The sequence below is a fragment of the Capsicum annuum genome, chromosome 3, assembly GCF_002878395.1.
Source record: "Capsicum annuum cultivar UCD-10X-F1 chromosome 3, UCD10Xv1.1, whole genome shotgun sequence".
Classification (NCBI taxonomy): Eukaryota; Viridiplantae; Streptophyta; class Magnoliopsida; order Solanales; family Solanaceae; genus Capsicum; species Capsicum annuum.
This window is the reverse complement of record NC_061113.1, coordinates 31,043,693-31,061,829: the sequence shown is the minus strand read 5'-3', so window position 1 is coordinate 31,061,829 and position 18,137 is coordinate 31,043,693. Positions and strand designations below refer to the sequence as shown.

At 32.3% G+C, this 18,137-nt stretch overlaps 1 protein-coding gene across 1 annotated transcript; it reads right to left on the bottom strand.

Moving 5' to 3' along the window:
- Positions 1 to 617: 617 nt before the first annotated feature.
- On the bottom strand, positions 618 to 5,077 carry LOC107864021 (translocase of chloroplast 159, chloroplastic). The gene has a single exon (XM_016710269.2). It carries the CDS (start codon positions 4,895 to 4,897, stop codon positions 818 to 820), a length of 4,080 nt encoding a protein of 1,359 aa, XP_016565755.2. The 5' UTR covers positions 4,898 to 5,077; the 3' UTR covers positions 618 to 817.
- Between the last annotated feature and the right edge of the window lie 13,060 nt (positions 5,078 to 18,137).

Below are 18,137 nucleotides of genomic sequence, written 5' to 3'. Positions count from 1 at the left end.
GTTCTGTTGGACATTTTTGCACCAAAAAAGAAAATCAACTTAGCTTTTCAAATCTTTTTTAGAAACTTCAGAAACATAAACAGATCAAACAAACACTTAACAACATATTAGGTGTAATCCCACAAGTAGGATTTCGGGATGTTGGTGACTAGTGTGTATGTTAGACCTTATCCCTACATTGTGAAGATGCTCTGATAGACCATTGGCTCAGTTGCTCAGGTAGAACAAACACTTAATCCAGAAAACCATAAATGAATTTGCACTCGATTTTGGAAAATTTTCAAACAAATGCTTCTACTTCTCTGACACAATCCATTTAACACGTTTCTTGCCCAAGAATAAGTCTCAGATCCATCTACCAGACTCAATGCTGACAAGTCAAGAAGACCTAAACCAAGTTCTCCTCAAATTCTGGGACCTTGTAATGCGACCACTCAAAAAGTGTCAATTGGTTCAATTAATACCATCTTATGAAACAATAACATCAAAAGAATCATGTAAGCTCTTTGTCATATCCCTGTAGACCCTCTTTTGTAAGATGTGTTGTTGAATAAAAGTACATTAAATGACACTTCCATATACTCAACCAAGAAAAAGAATCACAACTGTCCGAAGCATTTAAGCAACACGAACCTCTTGATTTTCATCTGGCAAAAAGTACATTCAATCACGCAAAATTGATTTTTAAACTCATAACAGTAGGAATCCCTAGATAGATGGGAAATTAACAGAAGCATTATTCAATAAAATGACAAAGATAATACGCCATCATAAAGTCTAATGAACTAAAAATGCAATGCTGATATGAAAAAGAAATTTAATAGATCGAGTACTTCTCGCCAGCATCCGGCCAAAGCTTCCTGTAGATGGCAATTGCAGTTGGAATTATAGCAGTAAGAGCAAGAGAGAGATGGTCTGAACTGCTTGTCTTCACAGTGACTTGCCCACTGAGCTTGTTATTGATTCCTGCTCGAACAGCTACCTTCGAATTACGACCCACAGCAAATTGCGCCATACTGTTGAACCCCAAAGCCAAATCACCTCTCCACTTTATCACGGACATGGACAACGTTGACTGCACCTGACCAATTGGAAAATCTGCCTCCTTCCTCTGCAGTTCAAAGTTCGCACCATAAGCTGTGTCAGTCTGAGATCGAACAGTGCCAGCGCTGCCAACTAGAACGTATTGCTTGCCTAAGATGATCTGATCTTCAACTTTAAGCGCAGTAACCATATTTTCACCTAGAAATGTAACAGAAATTCCGCAAGCAGTTTTGTTCTTCTTCAAGTTCTTGAATTTTGTTTCTCCTCGGACAATGTAGGCAAGTTGCTTTCCTATGCTTTGAATATCAAAGCCAGCCATGCTTGATCCATTATCTCCGTGCTTAGCAGCGACAGAAGAGTCCAAATTGATACTGAAATCCTTCTTATCTTTGGTGATTTGCACAGTAACTGCAGCAGGGAAACGACTTGCAATGGCTAAACTCTGTTCCACATTAACACCATCATAACCACAATCATGATCCCAACCATGCGTGTCCAGAACAGGCCTTGCAAGAAACTGTGACGTGGGCTCCAAAAATCGGTACCTGTAAGCAGGATTATCACTGTCAAACGAAGGTGGGAGGGCCATGTCTGGTAGGGGAACTGCTACAGGAGCTGCTGCACCTGCATCAGCTTCTTCCTCTCCATAACCATATTCCATTTCCGCCACTTTTCCCTTGCTTTTCATTTCTTTCATTCTTCTTAATTCCTCCCTAAATTGTTTCTTCTGGAGGAGCTTGACCCTATAGTCGTACTCTTCAAAATACGCCTTCCTCTGTTCTTTGCTGAGCTTAGCAAGCTGAATCTTCCGAAGAGGCTTAAAGGGAGGAAGCTGGTCATACTCATCTTCTTCTTCATGGTCAGAGTCTGACAAATCATCCAAATCAATGTCTGAATCACCATTATCACCACCCTGCTCAGCAGAAAGCTTTGGATGCGCACGTGACTGTAACATTGAAGAAAGCATGTAGGGAAGAGGTGGTGAGCGTGTGCGGAAACCAAAGAGCTTACGGTGATCAAATGGATCTTCAGGCTTTGAAAGTGCACTTGCTTCGGATAAGATCTTCATTGAGTAGCATAATAGCAGTAATTGAGGTCTCCAGCTCTGGCCATTAGGTAGTATCTTCTGGCCATCCCTATTCTTCCTACAAGATGGATGGTTTTCTACCAGAGAGACAGGATTCATCAAACTTGGACTCATCATTCGTAAATCTCCTACTGCTTGCCCAATAGACTGCTGAACAACATGAGATCTTTGAGTAACAAACACATCATAACTTAAAGGGGATCCAGAAGGTCCATCCGGAGGTGCAGAAGCTCCATGCGTGAGGGTGACTATCGCATTTCGCCATATTGAAGGGCCAAGACAACTTGTAATAGTCTTCAGCATTGGAAGATCATTGAGATCTCTAGTTTGGGCATCCAGCCGATCAACATAGAGGTAAATATCAGGGGGGTTCTTCTTAGTAAACTTCTTTACTGAAGACAAGACACTACGATTGAAACCCTGTTCCATCACAGAGGACCTGAGACCAGGTGTATCAAAAACTCGAATCTTTACACCATCTACAACAGCACTAATCTCTTTCACACTTGTGGTAGCAGGTCCAAAGGCATCAATTGATGTTTTTTCCTCTCCAAAGATTGAGTTTATGGTAGCGCTCTTACCCACCCCAGATTTTCCAATAACCAGGATATTCACAAAGAAGTCCAGATCAGCTTTCCCCTCTTCTTCAAGCTGGCGAGCTCTCATCTTGGCAGCCTCCATGTTAAAAAGTGGACTGTTTTGCCTTCGTGCAATAAGTGCCATCCGGTACAAAACTTGTGCAGCTATGGGTTCATCAGAAGAAAGCCCCAACCTGTCAATAAGCCTCAAGAACTTGACCCTAATCTGCTGTAGTTTCTCCAGTTTCTTCTTATCTTCTTCACTCAAGTTGCTCTCAGATTCTCCACTGTTCTGAAGACTGGAATGAGTATAAAGATTGGGTTGGGTTGGTCGGGGAGCTGGCCTCAGTGACCGGAGTGATGACCCAAGACCAGCAGGACGTTCAACAGAGAATAGTCTTGATCCATCTTGAGATGTGATTGTTATGCTGCCACCATCAGAATCACTACCTGTTGCTGCTTTTAGAAGGGCAGCTAAGGCAGCTGAATCAAACAACTCCTTCCCATCTCCTTCTTCGTCTGTATCAGCCTCCTCGTCTGAGTCGGTGACTATCTGACCATCCATTTCCTGTGAAGACTCAGCACCAGCATAGGAGACACCGCCAGATTCCCTTTCCAGCTCCTCAATAAACTGTTTGGCAGCTTCAGAGCTTCCAAAAATCATACCGTCTGTCTCTCCATCTGAAACTGAGCCTTCAAGGTCAGCCTCTTCATCTATATGATCTTTAGCTTCTCCATCTTGCTCTGAGCCAGTGATTGACCTTGGTACTGCAGATGTTTGACCAGAGACTTCAGCTTCCACTACATCTCCTTTGATGCTTTCTCCAGAATGGTCACCATTGGCATATATTGTTTCAGACGCTGCCTGCTCAGGTTCCACTTCAACATCCTTCACGTCAAGCCTTTTTTGAACAGTTTCAGAATCAGCTTCTTTGATTTCTTCAGTAGCAGCTACCACATCACCAGTTTGGACGTCTCCAGAATCTAGTTTTCCATCACTTCCAGCATCAACAATGTCATACACATGCTTTGATTCAGAAGCTGCAACAAAATCATCTACCACAGGTTTAGATTCCTGTGCATCTACTTCATCAACTGTCATATTACCCACTTCTTCAATAAGTTCTCTGCGCTCACCAACACCATTTACTGATGTCACATTCTTATCAGTAGTACCTTCAACACGTTCTTCCATTTCCTTACTCTCTTCCACATCTCCAACAACAGCAACCCCAGGCCCTGATACATTAACCTCAATAGCATCTACAACTGCATCTCCTTTCGAAGTAAATTTGTCACCATCTGCTTCAACCAACAAAGACTCTGACTGCTCAGCTACCGCCTTATTGGATTTTTCGGCATCATCACTATTTATGACTTTCTCTTCAATGACCGAGGTAGGTTCCTCAGCCTCCTTCAAATCAGATGAAGCAGCAACACTAGTTAAAGTTTCATTCTCTTCATTCTCCACAGTCTCCTTCACCTCCTCCTGAGTCGTAGACCTATCCTCACCCTCTTTCAAATCTACCTTTTCATTCTCCACAATCCCCTTCACCTCCCCTTTCAGTTCTGCACCTAATGCAACCTCATCACCACTTTCTTTCACCGGCTCAATCGAATTCGACTTGTCAACTGAGTCAAATTCTTCAGTATTTCCTTCAGAACCCTGAATCCCCATCCCCGGATTTTCAGTAGAACTATTCCCAATAACAGGAACAGAACCACTAACATCTACACCAACCCCACCAGAATCCTCATTCAAGATAACCCTTTCACCCGTTCCTTCCCCAAAAATCTCAATTTTCTCAGCACCCTCATTCATTGAAACCTCAGAAACAGGTTTCTCTGAGCTCAACATCGAAACATCCGCAGAACCCACAAAGGGATCATTCGATTTCTCATACCCACCAATAGACTTTTCAAGAATTCCCTCATCTGGGTCACCAAGAACTGGCTTTTCTTGCTGACCACTCACAATTTTTCCAACATCCGAAACACCATCAACACCATTACCCTCATTCATTTTATTACTATCAATATCGGAATCGTTACTTTCAAGATTAATTTTGGAGACATTTTCAATTTGAGTATCAATAGAAGAAGAAGTAGAATTGTTGATGGTAGAAGAACCTGGAGAAGTGGCAGTAGCAGCAAGAGGAGGAAATGACGTCGCTTCTTCAGAATCCATGAAGCCAACAACAACAAGAACAACAACTCTTGCTTCTCAACTGTGAAGGATAGAGAAGGGGAAGTAGAGTTCTCTATGAAGAGAACCAAGACGGATTTGGAGATAGAGTAGATGATAAGGTTTATACTTCTAATAGGCACACTACAGGCTTATTGGGGTTTTGAGATTTTTCTTTTTCATTCTTTAGATATGAAAAAAAAAAAAAAAAAAAATATATATATATATATATATATATATATATATATATATATATATATATTTACCAACTTTTATCTTTGTAAACGAATCCTTACATTTCACTTCACTTAAAAACTTTGTATTAAAAATGATTGTTTTTTTCATATTTATCAATTTGAATTTATTAAGGAAAAATTATTTTTTAAAATACTCTTCGTATCAAGAAATAGCTATATTAGATTTGCAAAGACGAAGAAATAGCTATATTAGATTTGCAAAGGAGTCTTGTGTATTTTCAAGAATCAATTTAAATTTATATTGAATGTTCAAGTTAAAAGAGGTCTTTCATCTGGTAAGGAGATAGACAAAGTAGTATAAGAAGAGAAAGAGGACTTAAATATGATGTTCATCAACCTAAACTCAAGAAAAATTCTTTAAAGGTGTTTGGAGGCTATAGGTTTATTCGTTTTGTTCAAGTCAAATTCTGGGGTGATTAAGGATGTGTATGATGAAGTCAATATTTGAGTAAGGATGGTAGAAAGATATCAGAGCACTTTCCAATTGTGAAGGAGTTGCATTGTGATTCAGCTCTTAACTCATTTTTATTTGCCTTGGTGATAGATGAATTGACGTAATAAATTCATGTTATGTGTAATGATATATGTTACTTTCAGATGATATAGTGCTGATTGACGAGAGTCATGATGGAGTTAACGTTAAGTTGGAGATTTGAAAACAAACTCTAGAGTCTAATGGATTTAGGTTGAGCGAGACCAAAATAGAATACTTGAAGTGCAAGTTTAGAAATGTAAAGCAGGAGGCTGGTGTGGAAATAGTGAGACTAGATACGCAGGTAGTCCAAAAGAAAGAAAGTTTCAAGTATTTTCTATTTATTACTCAATGTGATGAGATTATTAATGTTGATGCCACATATCGTATTAGTGCAAGCGTATTGGTGCAAGTTAGATAAATAGGGGCCCACATCTTAAGTCCTATGTGACAAGAAAGTATCGTTAAAACTCAAAGATAAATTTTATTAAGTGGTGATTAGACAAACAATGTTTGATAACATCCAGGATGAACCACTTGCATTAAGATTAATGGGTTTTAATGTGAATCAAGAAGATGTTTATGATAGAAGAAGAGCCCAAGAACGGGTCCAAGATTTATGGAGAGGAGTGGGCAAAGTGTTACACATATTTCATGATTCAACTCCAAACCCAAAAGAAAGAAGATTGGGCCCCTATGGGTTGTGAGTAGTAAATTTGAAAGCTTTCCCTTATTTTCGTAGGAGAAATTTTTTAATATTATTTTTACCTGCTTTCTTAGTCCTAGTAGGATTTTATTTATTATTTTCATAATAGTAGATCCTAATCCCATGCTATTTGGGATAGCTTTTTCCTAGTTCTAGTTAGATTTGATAAAGATAGATCCCAATTTCATGCTATTTGGGATAAATTTTTTTCTATATATAGGGATGAATTTTGTTATTTTCAATGAGACAATATTATTATTAATTGAGAGTTTCTCTTATTTACACCTTTGTGTGTGGCTAATTGGGATTTATCTTGCAACTCTATAGGAACGATTCTTTAGGAGGTAAGATTAATTCTTAATTTGATATCTTTAATTTCTATTAAAGTTAATTAAAGAAGGTGATTAGTCTTATACTAATTGTTGTCTTTAGTTTCTTTGAAATAGGGGTCTAGATCACTTTTGGTCTAAGTTCTTGAATTGACTCTATTAATATCATAATTAGTCTTAATCCGCTAATTTTGAATACTAAGATCAATTAGGGTTCTTAGCACTTAATCTCGAAATTGAGAATTTTATTCTCCAATTTTGCCTATTTTTAATTTCTTGCCTTTAATCTTAGTATTTTCGCTTCCGCGTTATTTTCTTGTTCATTAACGTAACTCAATTCTTATCAAGTGGTATCAAAGCAGTTCTATCAAGTTTTCGTTCTTGATAATTCTTGGGAGTTTTATAGTAAAAAAAAAAAAGGTTGCTTTAGATCAAGAAATTTCAAATTTATTGTGTTTCTTGCTTTCCAACATCAAGGAGGAAAATCGAGAAGAGGAAAAATTAAGATTTTTTAATTATTTTTTTTCTTGTCTCACCAAACCCTTCTAAAGGGATTGTTACTAGTAGGGTTAATATATAAATTCTAAAAGAATCAGACAAAGGTTGTAATTTGAGTGAAAAAAGGTAAGAGGGGCGAGATAAAAAAAGGATCAAATTGAGAGTTTTTGTTTTCTTTTAACTTTTGGAGATGTCTAAAAAAGATACTGATGCTGGGACTCAAAACAACGACATAGCCGAGGCACTTAGAAGAATTTCTTATCGACTCGATGCATTAGAGGTCACCCAAAACCCATCTAATTAGGTGAATATTACTGATTTAAGGAGAAGTATTTTTCATACAAGATGTGGGATAAAGGATGACATTTGCTCTATGATTATTGATTTTGAACGTGATGCTAATGTGATAAGTTCATACGTGGTGGAGAAGTTGAAACTTACATGCATCAAACACAATAATTTCGGTGAACTTAAGGTGACTAAGCAATGCATGATTTCTTTCTCCATTGGAAGGTACTCTGATAATGTTCTTTGTGATGTAATTTCAATGCAAGATTGTCATATCAAACTTCGGTATCCCTGACAGTTTGATAGGAATGCAATTTATGATAGGGGGAAGAATAGAGTTTCTCTTGAGCTAAACAAAAGAAAATATAAACTTGTACCTTTAACTCCATCCCAAGTTTATGAAGATCACAAACGTGTGAAAGAAGCAATGAAAAATTTTGAGAGAGAAAAGAATGATAGAGGTAAGGGGGTACATGTTGATAATCCAAGAAAGGAAAGAAGAAAGGTTGTGTTGTGTGAAGAGAATGGGATGTCAAGTGAGGTCAAGAGAAAAGAAAGGAGGGATGATCATGAGAGTAATAAAGAGAGGGATAATAATGACGTAGAGAAAGAGAACCAAGGGAGTTTGAGTGAGGTTATTTCTTATTCTAACTTTAACCTTCCTACTTCTTCTTTTAGTTGCTTTGATTCACTTATAGGTACTCACGAAAAAATTTGTATTGAAAAGTCTTTATTGGATGAACTTAATACTAAGGTGGATGAACTTAATATTGCATGTCCCATTGAGCAAGTGTTTGTTCACGAGAAGGATATAGGTAAAAAGAATTATTTTGAACTTGTCCAAGATAAGATTCATGACAAGAAGTCCAACAAGGCAGATGTAGATCTAACGCCAATGAGAAAGAAAACATAAGGTGATGTTATTCCTTTGCTACATAAGACCAAGATAAGACCTAATTCTTCAAGTCTCGATGATTGTAAGGTTAAAAAGATGTTTGCTACTAGTGATGAGGAAATACGTGAATATTTTGATATCCGTGATCAAATACCCTTTGTTGAACCTATTCATGATTCCTTGTTGGAGAATTTGAGCAATTACTTAGAATTTAATGGAGATTGTATTTTGAGATTGAAAGATTCTTCTAACCTTCTTGAAATCTCCTATGCTTATGTGAATAAATATTATGTGGAAAAATCTTTGAGAAGTGTAATTTATGATGCTTGACTATATCATAAAAATGTTAAATTTGTTATATATTTTATGAAGCTTACGACGTCTTTGACAAGCCCAGTGGAGTACTTTATTGATAGATCTAAATTGAAGAGACACATATTATTCCCTACGTCATCTAAACATGAATATTTTTGTACTCATACAAGGAAGAGAATTTTCTATTGGGATGATGATATCCACATGCTTTATAAAGGTGTATTTATATATGAAAGGATTAATTGGGTTAAGTGGACGCATGATCACTATCTTGTTTTGTTCCTACCATTGGTGTTTTCAAGTAATGGATGTTGTTTAATATTGTATGTCGTCTTGATTATGCGAGATTCAAATTCAAGGATGAATTATTTTCAAGAAGAGGGGAATGATAGCATCTAGGCTGGCCCACTTGCATTAAGATTGATAGGTTTCAATGTGAATCAAGAAGATGTTTATGATGGAAGAAGAGCCCAAGAACGAGTCCAAGAATTATGGAGAGGAGTGGGCAAAGTGCTACACATATTTTATGATTCAAGTCCAAGCCCAAAAGGAAGAACATTGGGCTCATATGGATTTTGAGTAAATTTGAAAGCTTTTTCTTATTTTCGTAGGGGAGAATTTTTGGTATTATTTTTACGTGCTTTCCTAGTCCTAGTAGAATTTTATTTATTATTTCCATAATAGTAGATCATAATCCCATGCTATTTGGGATAATTTTTTCCTAGTCCTAGTTAGATTTGATAAAGGTAGATTCCAATCCTATGCTATTTGAGATAGTTTTTTTTTCTTATATATAGGGATGAATTTTGTTATTTTCAATGAGACAATATTATTATTAATTGAGAGTTTCTCTTATTTACACCTTTGTATGTGGCTACTTGAGATTTATGTTGCAACCTTATAAGAACGATTCTTTAGGAGGTAAGATTAATTCTTAATTTTATATCTTTGATTTCTATTAAAGTTAATTAAAGAAAGTGATTAGTCTTATACTGATTGTTGTCTTTAGTTTCTTTGAAATAGGGGTCTAGATCACTTTTAATCGAAGTTCTTGAATTGACTCTATTAGTATCATAATTAGTCTTAATTCGCTAATTTTGAATATTAAGATCAATTAGGGTTCTTAGCACTTAATCTCAAAATTGAGAATTTTATTCTCCAATTTTGCCTATCTTTAATTTCTTGCCTTTAATCTTAGTATTTTTGCTTCCACATTATTTTCTTGTTCATTAACGTAATCCGATTCTTATCAATATTTTATGTGTCGAAGTATTAGCCAGTCAAGAACTTTCACGTTCATAAGGTTAAAATTGCAAAAAAAGAGGATGTTGAGATGGATGTATGAGCATACGATAGGAGATAAGATTAGGTATGATCATATTCAGAACAAGATGAGAGTGGTCTCGATAGATGTCAATAAGAGGAAAGCGAAATTAAGATGGTTGACATATAAAGAAGAGATGCATGAACGTTTCAGTGCGAAAGTGTGAGAGGTTGATTATGAATAGTTTTACAGGGGTGGAGTAGGCAGAGAAATAGTGGGAGGAATGATTAAACCAGACACACTGCAGCTTCATCTTTCTGAGAAAATGACCTTATATAGGAAATTACAGAGCACAATAATTAGAGTAGAAGACTAGTAGATAGTTGATTGTTGTTTAGCTTATACTTTCATATTAATAGTCGTATTACTTTTTATAGTTTTTTTTTATCTTTAATTGTTGTTAATATTTATTATTTCTTGTTCTTTAATTATCATACAATTTTATTGTAGTTATTATTCTTTTTTTCAAAATATTTTATTATGCTTTCTCAGTATTTTATTATGAATTCTTTATTTGCATTACTACTTTTTTTTCTTGGTTGCTTTGAATTGCTTTGCATTGAATGGAGGGACTATCAGAAGTAATATTAAATAATATTATATATTAAAATTGTATAACTCATGTTTCTTTACCTTCTTGACCTTTACTATTAGGTAGTTGTGTTTCCCGCGATAATAAAATGTTTGAAGAATCTTTTCATAATATGGAAATAATAAGAAATTTAGTCTCAAATCTATACATTAAATTTTCAATTTTAAATACGATTTGTTGTTAAAAAAATTTTCTCTCTAATTTTTTTTTAAATCTCTCCCTAGGAACTTTCATAAGCTTAGAATTAAAGGTGAAATATGCTTACCATTCGGACAATTCTCCCTTTTCAGTTTTTTTATCACAAGTGCTACCTTTCTAACTAGGAAATGGAGGGCCCATGACCTTGACCAAGTGAAGTACATCAAGGGGAAGGATGAAAAAGTATTGGTGGAGGATGCCCACATTAGGAGGCATTGGCAATCTTATTTTCGTAGACTTTTGAATAACAAGGGGGATAAAGATTTCATGCCGGGAGACTTAGAGCACTCAGAGAGATATCACGATTGCAATTATTGTAGTTGTATCAAGGTTGAGCAGGTCAAGGTGTTATTCATAGGAAGTGGAGGGGTCGGGTGATTGGGCTAGATGAGATTCCGGGTGGATTTTTAAAAGAGCATTGGTGGGGTAGGTATGAAGTGGCTGACAAAATTATTTAACATCATTTTTGGGATGGCGAAAATGCCCGAAGCTTGAATATGAAGTATGATGATTTCATTATATAAGACAAAAGTTATATTTAGAGTTGCAACAACTATAGAGGTATCAAGTTGTTGAGTCATACTATGAAGGTTTGAAAAAAAATGGTAAAGTTGAGGCATATAAAAATTTAACAAAAAGTATTACTCGTAATAAGAGTAATTAAGATGACTAGAGAAAAATAAAACAAATCATAATTTTTGAATAAAAAAATATGTGAGATTGATTAAAAAAGTTCTTAGTTAAGCTCTCTGATTCCGTAATTTCATAATTTTGTCTTGCAAGCTTGCAGAGCAGTAACCATAAGATGCAATAATGAAATTGAAATATCTCATTTCATTGTTGTCATTTGAAATTGGTGACCTGAACTTCTGACCTCATAATACTTTATAAAAATAAAAGTAATCTCACTTCATAGTACTTTATAGACAAAAGTGATTATTGCCATTCACTCAAAATCATTGTAAATTTATGATAATTTATTTATATACATTAACGCATAAAACACTAAAAGCCATCAAACATAAACGGGGCCTTTTAGTTTATTGTTTTTTAGAAATGGGAAAAAATGTGAAAAATACTTATACTTTGGCGAAATTTGTAGTTACGCATCTTGAACTTTGCGGGGGGTCCTATGACCTCCTAGACTACTTTTTACCATATTTAACTGGCGTATATTTGACACTTAAACCACTGTGTATATTTCACGCACATTGAGCATGTGAGAAAAAAATGTTTGATAAGAGACAAATATATGTCAGTTAAATACAGTAAAAAATAGTCTAGGGGGTCATAGGACCCCGCAAAGTTCAGGGTGCGTAACTGCAAATTTCGCCTCAGTACAAGTATTTTTCGCACATTTTTTCCTTTTAGAAATAGTTAAAGTAGAGTAGTATGCAATTAACATAGCGTATAAATAAATCAATAAGAAAGAGGGAGAATTAATAAGAATGGGTGAAATATATATATTTAAAAAAAAAAAAGATAAATAGAAATAGTGATCATAAATTGGTGTCACATTATCTTATATTTGCCTAACTGTAAACTGATAGTTACAAATATATATACTTGATAAATGGTGTTGTTCATCCTTGACTCAATCATATCTGATTTAATAAATGAAAATTCGTTTATAGAAATATCAACGTTATATTCAAATAAATTCTTGATCTCAATTATGGAAAATAAAATAAATGTTAATAAATTTTCTACAGATGCACATCCACCACTATTTACTTTTAAGTTCTTAGTTCTTGACATTATAGAACCTTCATTCAATTTGTATTTGAGGTTGTTAGTTTGATTTCTCTTCACTACAGCATGCGTCAAATTTGTCTGATATAACAAAGTCGTAAATGATTTGAAAATTAAAGGTTTCAAGAAGAATATGTATTAAAATTTTTAATAATCATGTAATAAGGTAACTGTTCATCAACAAAAAAAATATATTTAGATTAATGAATTCGACATTTTGTTGCGGTTAATAGCTTCTCACATTCTACAAAATTTGACTCTTATCATCAAATTATCTCTATCAATAACTATCTCTTACAGAGAAATACGCTATACTAAAAATCAAAGTTAAAACAAAAAGATAAAGCAAACTACAATATGAAAAAGATACACTTTCAATCTATATATAACACAAAAGAGAGAATATAAAAAGACATAAAAATTAATTAAAAATATAACTTTCAAAAATTGATACATATTAAATGCCACTGCAATTATGAATGATGGAAATAAAGAAATAGTGAATCACAAAATTGAATGAAAGAATATAGGAAAAGCCTATATTTGAATCTTTGCCAAAGGGATATTCAACAATAAACATGAAATATGATCAAAATAAAACATCTAATTAATTTTAATGTAGAGATTTAATAGGAAAAATAAAATAAATATATACATTAACTTATCATATTTACTCAAATCCCCATCATTACAAAGTAATTATAAAAATCTCAACTAATTTTGTATCTTCGCTGGATGTATCAGAAAGCTAATTATGTATCTCGATTGACCCAAAATCAGAATAAATGTATCGGGAGCTAATTATGTATCTTTACAAGAAAAAATCATATCTTTGTTGAATGTATTTATGTATCTCGACAGATTCAAAATCATAAAAAATATATCAGGAGTTAATTATATATCTTTACAAAAGAAAAATGTATCTCCATTGAATGTATCGGGAGCGAACTATATATCTCAATAGACTTACAATCAAAATTTTCAATAATTATGTAAAATATCAAAATTTATTGTAATTAAACTTCAAATTATCAGAATTTATATTATTTTTGCCACTTAATATGCATTATACGCTATTACGCGTGGGTTGACAAGAAAAAACAGTTATTTGGGCTTTACTAATTGTTTGAAGATATGACTTGATTATCCTCCGTCATTTTATGTGTCATAATTTGATTGGACGCAGAGTTTAAGAAATAAGAAAAGATTTAATAATTTTTACTAAATTGTTCTTTATCAAAAAATGTACTAGTACTATTTTAAATTAAATGGAGCCTTATAATTTGGGGGGGGGGGGGGGGGAAGGGAGGACGATATAGGTAAAAGTGAGATTATGCCTTTAAATAGTTACCAAATAAGGAAAAATAAAAATTTTTTGGGGACAAATAAAAAAAATGACGACACATAAAATGAGACGAAAAAAATATTAATAATAATGAAGGTCGCGTCACGTCATTTTATTTACAATCTTACTTTATACTTTATATATTTAGTATAGATATAGATTGGATACTCCAATGTGTTCCGTTTTCATAATTTTTAAAAGAACTAGATATCCGTCCCCGTGCAAGGTACGAGTATTTTGATAATATTGATGTGCAAAAGAGATTCAACTTTGGGGAAGATTATTTTTTACTTGTTGTAATTGCTTAGTATAGGAGTAAAAGAAAAGAAATGCAGTACAATGAACCGATGTTAACATAATATATACATTCAGTGCGGAACAAAATTGAGCTTGCTAGACTGGTCCAACTAATACAAAAGTGATTATATAAGTGGATAAAAATCTAGCTAGATTGTTGCAGCTACAGTTGGCGACACGTCTGTCGTTTGGACATTCCTGAAAAAATACACGATGAACGTCTCATTTGATAGTTTCAAATATATAAGTTGTGGAGACATACATCGATTCCGAAATATTTATTGCATCATAAAATTATCGAAATACCCTTGATAGATATTTAATAATGAACAAAAAGATATTTATAAAAAATTACTACCATGTATAATTCAATTACAAAGGTCTAAATAAAAATATTATTAAAATAATACATGAGGACAAAACTAATAAATATAAGAAAAAAGCAATATGTATGTATAACCATTTTATTGCACTATAAAAATAAGGGCAAAAGTAACAAATATAAGGAAAAAGCAATATGTATGTGTAACCATTTTATTGCATCCTAAAATTATCGAAATACCCTTGATAGTCATTTAATAAGGAACAAAAACACATTTATCAAAAAATTACTATCATGTATAATTAAATTACAAAGGTCTAAATAAAAATATTATTAAAATAATAAAAAGGGAGAAAATTAATAAATATTAGAAAAAGGTAATATGCATGTGTAACCATATTATTGCACTATAAAAAATGAGAACAAAACTAATAAATATAAGGAAAAAACAATATGCATTAAATAAGGACAAGACTAATAAATACAAGAAAAAAGTAATATGCATGTGTAACCATATTATTGCACTATAAAAATGAGGACAAAACTAATAAATATAAGAAAAAAATAATATGCATGTGTAACCATTTTATTGAATTTTAAAATTATCGAAATATCCTTGGTACTCATTTAATAAGGAACAAAACAAATATTTATAAAAAATACTACCATGTATAATTAAATTACAAAGGTCTAAATAAAAATATTATTAAGTGAAGGCTGGGGTGACTAAAATTATCGAAACATCCTTGGTAGTTACCCCAACCTTCACTTATATATATCGAAAACCCCTTGGTAGTCATTTAATAAGGAACAAAAAGATATTTATAAGAAAATACTACCATGTATAATTCAATTACAAAGGTCTAAATAAAAATATTATTAAAATAATACATGAGGACAAAACAAATAAATATAAGAAAAAAATAATATGCATATGTAACTATTTTATTGCACCATAAAAATAAGGACAAAACTAATAAATATAAAAAAAAAAATTATATGCATGTGTAAACATTTTATTTACTACTGTATAGAAGTGAAAGTTGGGGTGACTAAAATTACCGAAATACTCTTGATAGTCACCCCAACCTTCACTTATATATAGTAAGTAAAAAAATAATATAATAATAGTAAATAGAATAGAATAGAAATAGAAATAATAGTAGTAATAGTAATATTCTATTACTAATAAAGTAAAAGTTTGGTACTACTAAAAGACAAATTAGTAGTATTACCAAATTTTTACTTATATATTAGTAGAAAAAAATAATAATAGTAGTAATAGTAATAGTAAAAAAATAAAAAAATAAAAATAAAAAAAATAATAATAATAATAGTAATAGTAATAGTAAAAAAAATGCATAGTAAAAAAATGAATAATAATAATAATAATAGCAAGTAGATACTAAAAGACAAAATAGTAGTAGCAAAACTCTTCATTTACATAAGAGTAAAGTAGTAATAATAATAATAATAATAATAATAATAATAATAATAATAATAATAGCAAGTAGGTACTAAAAGATAAAATAGTAGTAGCAAAACTCTTCATTTACATAAGAGTAAAGTAATAATACTTGATGTGCCAAAAAAAAATGGTAGTAAACAAATATAATGAAGACACTACCTGAAAGCTAGTGTCTTTATTAAGAAACAAAGTACTCCTATAAAAGAGAGAGCCGAATAAAACCAAAAAAAAATAAAATATGTGTTTGCAATTTAATACATAAAATTTGTGATATAATATGGATGTCATGTGATATGTATATGTATAAAATATCATTTATTCGAAATAATAGTTGGTAGTCAAGTTAGATTTGAAGACCAAAGTTACTTGCGAAAATTGAAGGAAAAGTGTCTTTTAAGTCTTGAACGAAGGATTGATGACATTGATCAATTTAAAGAGTCAAACATAATTAAAAAACTTGATTAGGTTAATTGTGAACTTGATTAATATTTTCTAAATTTTTTAATCTTTTCAAAAATATAAATTAACCCACACCCACAAAACTTTTCTCCCTCTGCAAATCAATCTTTCTCTTCTCTCTTTCTCTCGATAACTTTTCCCAACCAATAACTTTTCAAATTTCTCCCTTCAATCTTGTGCAACTTAAACCTCTGGCAACAAATAGTTTTGAGTTCTTGCCCGTTTCTTTTTTACTTTCAACCATCAGTCGACGTGACAACATTCTCCGGCGACAACAACTTTGAGTTCTTCATCGTTTCTTTTAGATTTTCACAAGTAAAAAATTAGGGCTTTTAAGTTATGACGAAAATGAGGAACTTGATTTGTTGGTGTTTGTTATTTTTTTAATGTTTTTTGTTATTTTTGTAATGTTGTTATTTTTTAGTTGAATTTCTTATCTGGATGTATCTGCTACTGCTGTTTTTTAATAATGGATAAAATATGTAACGTGAATCCAATAGATGAGTATTTGTTGCAACATATATGACTAATCTGTTGCAACATATATGACTAATTTGTTGCAACAAATAAGTAATTTATTGCAACATATATGACTAATCTGTTGCAACAGATTACTCATCTGTTGGATTCATTTTATAGTGTTGTAATATGAATCCAACATATGGGTCATCTGTTGCAACAGATTAGTCATATATTGCAACAAATTACTCACTTGTTGCAATAGATGACTCATATGTTGAATTAATGTTGCAGGTTCTAACCATTATAGCAGTAGTAAATACACCAAATAAGAAATTCAACAACAATTATAATTTTACTTACAAAATAAGCTATGAAGTAATGTCCAAGTGATATACGAACAAAATTTGACCTAAAAATTTTTAAAAAAATTTCAACAGGGGCACAACGAATAAGTAAAACACATGAAAAATTTCATGAAACAGGTAAAGAAGACAAAAATAATATACCATACATCAAATGCAAAAGGATCAAGGAGACAAACATTTGAGTTCTCCTAAAAACGTTTAAGTTCCTTAATATTTTAATTGCTTTCTAATAGTTGACCCATCTGTTACAACAGATTTTCTATCTGTTTGATAATTTCCAACAGACAAATCATCTGATGCAACATACTAGTCATCTGTTGATTCAAATTAAGCAATTATTAGTAATAACTAAATTGATTTAGCTAAAATTAAAGACGTCTCTACGACAATGGGACAAACATTTGTGTTCTCCTAAAAATATTTGAGTTTCCTAGTATTTTAATTATTTTTCAACAGATTATCTATTTGTTGTAACAAGTTAGTCATCTATTGCAACAGATGTTTATAACAGGTTAGTCATTTGTTTATTCAAATTAAACAATTATTAATAATAATTAAATTAATTTAATTAAAATTGAAGACAAGTCTTTAATACAAGACCTTAGACAAGGAGACAAATGTTTGAGTTCTCCTAAAAATATTTGAGCTTTAGTATTTTAAATTGTTTTTCAATATATATTGAACTCGAAACCAAAATGAGTGACAGGATTAAAAAAGTGACCAAAATATGCCACCTATTTAAAAAGTTACCAAAATAGGCTAAACGTAATAATTTATTACATTTTCTACTTTTTTTATAACGGTCAACTAACGGAGTTGACTTTTACAAAAACGTAAGAACTTCTTACGTTTTACATTTTTTTGTTAAACGTAAGAAATTCTTACGTTTTATAAAAAAA